The following is a 7,225-nucleotide window of genomic DNA, read 5'->3' as shown; positions in this document are numbered from 1 at the left end:
AGATAGAAACCTTCCAATGACTATCATGAACTTCAAACAATCCTTCTGTATCTTCTTCCTCATGTGGTGCCGTATAATTCGCGCCATACCCGTTCACATGGAAACCGTACGGGCGTTGAAAGGCCGTATTGTTTGTTGTAGCCAGAAGCTGGTTGGAGTAAGTGGAGGCCACTCCGTTCGTCTTTGGGCAAACCCCGTACATCATCATAAACGGTGTTGCAGCACCAGCAGGATTGCCACCCCCACCCACGGAAAATCGCTGGCGAAACTGTTCGGAACCAAACATGTGTATATTGTATTTATATGTATATATATATATGTATGTATGTATCGACCTCCCTCTATTTCCTCTTTTATTTATATATAATATATAAGTTTAAATAGATTTTTTTTTTTTTTTTTTTCTTTCAGCCCTCGTCTAAATTTCTAACACCCTTGCGACCAGAAGAACAACAACAACAGAGAAAAAAAAAAAAAAAAAAAAAAAAGAGAGAGAGAGAGAGAGAGAGAGAGAGGTCAACTCACTCCTGTCGTGTCTTGGGGGTAGTAGCAGCTGCTCCTCTTTTATGGAGGTGCGGCGAGATCCCACTCCCTCTGGGCACTTCTGCCTACCGTTTGTTCCCCTCTTTCTCCTTTTTTTTTTTTTCCCTTTTTTTAAAATTAATTAATTAATTTATTTATTGGTCTTCTCTCCTTGTGTGCCTACCTGCCGTGTTCCCCTGCGCTGAGCGAGGGGCGTGTGACGCAAAAAACAAAAAAAAAAAGAAAAAGAAAAACAACAACAACAACAAAGAGCGGGATTGCGAGGGGGCAAGGGACAGGTACACACAACAGCAGGAGATGGCTGAAATTCCAACCTGCAGAAACAAACACATCTGCTTGTACAATCACACAACCTCGCGCATTTACACACAGGGAAAGAAAAAATTACATTGATGCGCAAGCAGAGAGGATAACCAACAATTACAGCCTCTTTTTTTTTTTCTTTCTTTCTTTCTTTTAAAACTATTTCCACACCGCGATGAATGCATCAACCACCTACACCCACGCACCCAAAATCACTCTCTCTTTCTCTCTTCTCCCTCTCGCTCTCTCACTTTCTTTCTTTCTCTCTCTCTGTCTGTATCTCTCTGTTGACCATCAGTTTCGCTGTCCACAATTCCATTCTCCCAGTGAACACCGTGTGGTTGCCATTTAAAATTTTGCAGCAAAGATCACGCCCATATACACACAGGAGTCAGGGGAGATAAATACATACATATACACGCATACAGACGCACAGATACAGATTTAGATAGAAAGGAACACCAAACTTTGCACTGACGGAATAAAACTATTGTCAGACCGATGCAAACCACATCAACCAATAACATATAAATAAATAAATAAATAAATAAAATATCTACTTTTATAAGTGGGCACCGCAACTCCTTTTACCTTCCATTTCCTCCTTGTTGGGTGTAACCCTCTCTGCCACCTCCACAACTGTTGCCGGACAAGCCGTGCCTTCTTTCAGAGAGTTTACATATATATATATTTTTCCTTCATTCCTTATATATATATATATATATATTTTTCGCTCCCTTCCACTTTTCTTTTTTCTCACATTTCTCCCCGTTCATTCCCTTCAACCCCCTTTCATTTTTCTTCTTCCTTCTTCTCTCCCCCATCCGCACAAATCTCCAAAATACACGTACATCGCCAGAGAAGTTGACCACACAAGTACACGCCACTCCGCCGCAAGCTGGGCAACAGGGAAACGTGTGCCTTTCTATCCACTCCCTGTACTCAAAGGGCGTGTCATTTCGAGGGCAAAAAGCGTGATGGTGACAGTCGGCGTATCCACGCTGACGCTGGTGCCTCGTGTGCGATCAACATTGTCAATTGTACCCACGCCCTCTTCGTCGCTCGGTGAGTCTGTAAGAAAAAAACTATGAACAGAGATGACCTCTGAAGCAGAGACAAGTGTCGAGAAGGAAACCAGCGCCGAACCCACGTCTGTGTAATCGTTGACGGATGAAAAAGAACTACACGCGACACTCAAGCATAGCGGGCGTCTGTGAATCGACCGCAGGTCAATGACTGTGTGCGCCTCACCTATCGACCAGGCAACGCTACTGGACGCGTCGTACTCCTTCTTCACCTCCAACAACACATGTTGGAGACATGACATGGTGACTTTTATAAATTTGATCGACGCATCTGTCTGAAGAGCACTGCAGCTGGAAATGTGCACGCAAACTCGCGTAACAGGGAATTCGGTTGCGTCCCCCGGGGTCTGAAACAGGCGCGTGTCCAGCATACTTCCACCCCGGCTGCTACCAGTCAAAAGCAAATCCGAAGATCCATCTGAAATAATTTCACCGTTCATTCTCCCAAAGCGTGTCTTTAGTGTGATAGTCCCCAGATTCTGTCGTCGCCCAAATTCCTGATCCTTGTGGGGTTGAAGTGGGAAGTGATGTGTTCCTGTCCGGCAAAGATCTTTAATTGAGATGCGAGCAACGCCGAGTACGTCAGACAAGTCGATGTTTGTATCCCACACCTCCAAAGTGAAATGACTTAAAAGCTCCGGTAAAACGGGTAAAACAAACGTGGCCTTTGGGTACGACCACCGTGGGACTGTGCTTCCGGAAACCAGCGGTGCAACCAACACGCGTCTCCGTCCAATTCTTGCGGTGACAAGCGGATCAATTTGAAGGTCATCAAACCCCGTGCCCTGAAGATTGTCACACCCACGGACATCGATGGATAACAAGAAACCTTCCTCGTTGCTCTCATTAAGCAAAGAACCTCTCCTTGAAGGCGGTGGTCGCGGAACCTCCTGAACAGGAAACGAATGAGACACCACAGTCAAAGCCCCACGAGTTCCCACGGGAAGCTCCATACGGTGACGCCGTGTTCCATTTGGGGTCACCGTCATCTCTGCAGTGCCAATTTTATTAGACTCATTGTTGTCGTATACCTCAAGCCGGTAGATGACCGAACACCCTTCAAGCGTGGGACACATGATAAAGCACGATGCCTCATCCTCCGTCCATTTTACATTGTGCGTGCTAAAGCTGAATGCGGTGCGCAGTATGACTTCTCCGTTCACTCCACGCACAATAACAAAAGGATCAGGTGTGAACTCTTCCAAATCCGATGTTAAATGCAAACTGTCCAGGTGTAATAAGAGAACCCTGGATGGCCGACACGACGCCTGCCGTTCCACAGAAGTCGCCTTAAGACCAAGAATAGACACCGAAAGACTACCGTAGACTTCGTCTGGACCCCCTTGTGCCCTGAGTAAAGGGAAGGTATATATGCCTGTTCCACCAAAGGCCAAAATATCCGCCGGGGTTTCATACGACGCCAAAAACGCATCACGGTGATACAAGTCAAAGCTAACAACACCATCGCTTTTAACCGCACAGAAACTACCTTGCCCTGGCCAAGACGGCGAACGAGTCTTGGGGAAAACTTTTGGGGTACGTAGAATTTCTCTGCTTTGACCATCGCCCTCCACGGAAACACGAATAATGGCCTCGATGCGATGCTTTAAACCGTGAACGCCTAAAATTTGCAGGTATACTGTCGTGCCGTCTTCTGAGGAATCCTCATCATCGTGATCATCAAGGCGTTTATTCAAGCTACTGTACTTGGAAGCCGTAACAGCCATCATGCAAACCTCAATCCGTGCCCCAATATCGTCAGTTGATTCCGATAAACCAAGTTCTTCGGCTTGCATTGGTAAGGATCGCAAGCCCACGCCCCCATTTTCTCGGATATCACTTGTAGGCAGTGTGGCTGAATACGCAATTTTGCCTTCATCCTCGGCATCACATATTTTAAAATAAACCTCTGAATCGGCATGAATAAAGTGAATAAATGAGGCAGCTTCAATGGGCCACACTGGTTCCTCAAGGTTCTCCATAACCGGAGTGCGCATAAGAACACGAGCATTTGTGGACACTTTTACTATGGGTGACTTCACGGCCTTATCAATGTCGATACCCTTACAACTCCTAACATGCATCAGCAATAAAACTAATCCTTCCTTCTTTTTGGTGAGTTTTCTCGTGTCCTCCTCAAACCACTGTTCCTCCGGTTGAGATGGCAAACAAACGCGAACCATTTCCTGAAAGTAACTCTGATCATCTAACTTAACGTATCGATCTAATGCTGATTGAAACATGGAAGCGGTGATCTTTGCCTTCTGTGAAAGATCAATACTATTGGCCTTTGTCCAACTGCTGGCGTTCCCCTGCGCAGATGTGCTTATGTTCTCTGAGACTTGAGACACAGTGAGGGTACCCATGGCACTGGTTCGGCTACAAAAACTAACGCTTCGGCTCAACCGTTGATTACATCCAGCTGAAGCGGTACGGGGTGGAGTACGCCTCAAGGAAAACCCTGAAGTTGGCCGCAATGAACGTGAGTGCGACGGAACTCCACTCTGTGGGCGGGATCTTAGTGTCAAACTTCCTAATTCCTCAAATAAACGCTGTGTGCCAAACTGCCCAGGGGGGGAAAGCTGAACTTCAGGTGTGTGACTGCGTCGACGTGTTGTTGTAGCTGCAAAATCTAAACCGGTGCGTGGGCTAATGATCGGGGGGGCCTCAGTAACCGGTAACGGGTTCCCATCGCTGTACGCGGTGATACCGTCAAGGGTGTAGACTACGGGGGAGGGAACAACATATTGAGGCAGCGCGAGATTATTTGCGGTTGTGTTTTCCGAAGACAATTCTTCTAATGGCTCTAACTCATCGTCAAAGATAAGCGTAATCTTGCTCTGGTTGATCTGCCGAAGAAGAATCGGTTGACGCTCTGTGGGCATTAGAAAAATCTGTTCAACTAACACCTGCTGCATTTCATCAACATCCGCGGAAAAGTCACAGTCCACAGCACTTGAACTCTTCTTATTGGGTACAGATATCATTCCCCCCACACGCCAACCGAGTTCGTTCTCAACATTCTGTTCAAATTCTCGCCGTTCACTACGCTTCGACACATCCGTGCCCTCTTTATCTTCTAGTGGGAGGGTAGACTTGTCTTTCATTGCGTATGCATTCCAGTCAAAATCAATGTTCTTCCCCTCGGATTGCTCCAGCAGTGACGACGGCAACTGGGCTGGAGCCCGTGAATCACCCGTGTATGAAAGTGTCTCCCTCTTTGCAAGCGAGATCGCGTCAACAGCGTCTGGAACCGTCGGCAAATGGGATCCTGAGCCCGTAATTTCCTCAATGACGCTGTTGGACCCATGTTGTGCTCGATACAACTCAATACCCTGCCGACAGATTTCCACCGCCTGGGCGCCCGCATTAATGGTGGAAAGGGTACTCATGATCTCAGTCACTGAAAGGGACCATCCATCTACAGAGGTACATGTAATCACATTCGTTGGCCAACGATGCGGGTGAAGACAAAACTCGCCCACAAATTCTACCGTTGATCTTACAACGCGATCCCCATTTCCATCCACCAACATCACGCTCCCACGCCCAATGATAAAGAGTTGATCGCATAGCGTATCTTTTGCAAACAATGTCTGATTTGGAGGAAGAAGATGTGGCTTTGCTGCCATTGCCAAAGAAATGCGCACCTTCTCCGTACTTTGGCTCAGACACGGAACTCCAGCGAGTAATCCGGCAAGTCCCATGATATTTCGATTCTTCCCTTCCTCCAACCAGAGTTCCCGTCGTTCTAGCGCTGTTTGTATCACGGCATTATACAACTGTGGTTTCTTCCGCAGGTATTTCATTAAATGCTTTCGATGTAGACAGTAAACCTCACACATTGTGCTGGCGACAGCACGACAGCAACGAGGTTCGTCAAATAAAATGCTTACCTCACCAAATGATGACCCTAAATCAAGCTCTATCAGCGGTTGATTCTTGACTACTACCTTTACAATTCCACGTCGAATGATGTGCATGTATGGATAATAGTCCCCCTCGCAGAATAACGTGTCACCTATGCAAAACACCTTTACTGTCATTAACCGAGCAAGACGTATTCTGTCTCTTGAGCTGAACAATGACCACATCCAACTTCGACGAAGTACCAACGATGTGGGAAAGTATTTTTTGTTCACTATCTCCTCACATATGGGTGCGATAGAAAACTTTAAGCAATCCAGCACGCATCCGCCGGAGTGCTGTAAAACGTAACTATTAATTACATTCCACACCCATCGAGCAGGCAACACAGCCACATCGGCATACCCATTTGCTGCTATGAGCGAAGTTGAGACATCCCTACAAAGAACAGCCTGATCGCAAAATACTGCTGGGGCTACATGTCGGCAAATTTGGGGTCTAGTCAAGGAGGTTGAAGAATCCAAATAGTCCTTTTGTTCTTTCACTTCACCGTACAGCAGAACTACAACCCCAGTAGAGATGTAACTTTCATTCGTGTAAACAATGATTTCATTCGGTTCCAAATAAAAATACAATGCCTCTTCCGCAAGCAGCGTAAAAACTTCATCCGGCCAATCCGCCATAATTGAATCAGAAGAACGGAGGGCGTGGTGAATGGAGTTCGTTGTATACACCCGCATCGCATTCTCCCCAGGCCACCGCTTTCTTTTTCTTATCCTCAAAACTCTTCGCATAATCACAGGGCAAAGAAGCCTCCGCAAAACCTCCATTGCCTCCTGTGCCTCGGCTGAGTGAAAGTCTATCGGCTTGGGCGTTTGGGCCAAAAAAAGCACACTCTCCCGCCGTGGCTTGGAGGGGCTCGGATAAATTGCTTCATAGCCGCTGCGCACACCAGAGCTAACGGGCCGCGAACTTACCAGTGGACTGTGCCTATGCTCCTGCACCCCATTCAGCTGATGGGAGATCGACGAAAATGATGTCATGGGCATGCGGAAAGGTGCAAAAAAGTAAATATAAAAAGATATTTAATCCGTTTCTTCAAAACACGTTGTATACGGCACACACACACAGACAAACTAAGAGCAAGTGACAAACTACAACAACAACAAAGCAATGAATGGCAATCAAAGCTAATATATATATATATATGGAACGCAGTGAAACTTAGTTTTGTGCCTTTTTTTAAAAATGTGATGTGTCTGTGTCTATTTCTCTGTGTGTTTGTGTGTGTGTGTGTTTCTTTTTTTCCGCCCTCCTTTTCCCCTTTTATTCTTTGGATCTTCGGCTAATTATATCCTCCGCCACCCGGTACTCCGCTTTGTTTGGGAGAAGAAGGGCAGGGGGGTGGGGGATGAGGGGGAGGGCGG

General features: G+C 46.6%; 2 protein-coding genes across 2 annotated transcripts, besides 17 other annotated features; both read right to left on the bottom strand.

Annotated features, from left to right (window-relative positions):
• Nucleotides 1-286, bottom strand: Tc00.1047053510297.119 (hypothetical protein, conserved; the record flags this gene model as incomplete). Its single annotated transcript, XM_808905.1, has 1 exon — nt 1-286. A coding segment is annotated over one exon (286 nt), but the record flags the coding sequence as incomplete, so codon positions are not given.
• Nucleotides 1-6,142: a sequence feature (areas merged during assembly that could not be assigned to a particular haplotype. This can correspond to areas where the two haplotypes were merged or to regions with more than two copies in the genome that were merged during assembly.).
• Nucleotides 285-327: a microsatellite.
• Nucleotides 352-383: a sequence feature (AT_rich).
• Nucleotides 386-408: a microsatellite.
• Nucleotides 465-487: a microsatellite.
• Nucleotides 488-515: a microsatellite.
• Nucleotides 650-682: a sequence feature (AT_rich).
• Nucleotides 748-792: a microsatellite.
• Nucleotides 972-1,000: a microsatellite.
• Nucleotides 1,062-1,132: a sequence feature (GA-rich).
• Nucleotides 1,374-1,398: a microsatellite.
• Nucleotides 1,540-1,552: a sequence feature (GA-rich).
• Nucleotides 1,553-1,573: a microsatellite.
• Nucleotides 1,574-1,666: a sequence feature (GA-rich).
• On the bottom strand, nt 1,772-6,847 carry Tc00.1047053510297.110 (hypothetical protein, conserved; the record flags this gene model as incomplete). Its single annotated transcript, XM_808904.1, has 1 exon — nt 1,772-6,847. The coding sequence occupies one exon, from the start codon at nt 6,845-6,847 to the stop codon at nt 1,772-1,774; it is 5,076 nt and encodes a 1,691-aa protein (XP_813997.1).
• Nucleotides 6,143-7,225: part of a sequence feature (heterozygous, Esmeraldo-like haplotype) that runs on past the window's edge.
• Nucleotides 7,048-7,095: a microsatellite.
• Nucleotides 7,199-7,225: part of a microsatellite that runs on past the window's edge.

This window comes from Trypanosoma cruzi, genomic scaffold (assembly GCF_000209065.1).
Source record: "Trypanosoma cruzi strain CL Brener 1047053516705 genomic scaffold, whole genome shotgun sequence".
NCBI lineage: Eukaryota > Euglenozoa > Kinetoplastea > Trypanosomatida > Trypanosomatidae > Trypanosoma > Trypanosoma cruzi.
This window is presented reverse-complemented; position numbering and strand designations above follow the sequence as displayed.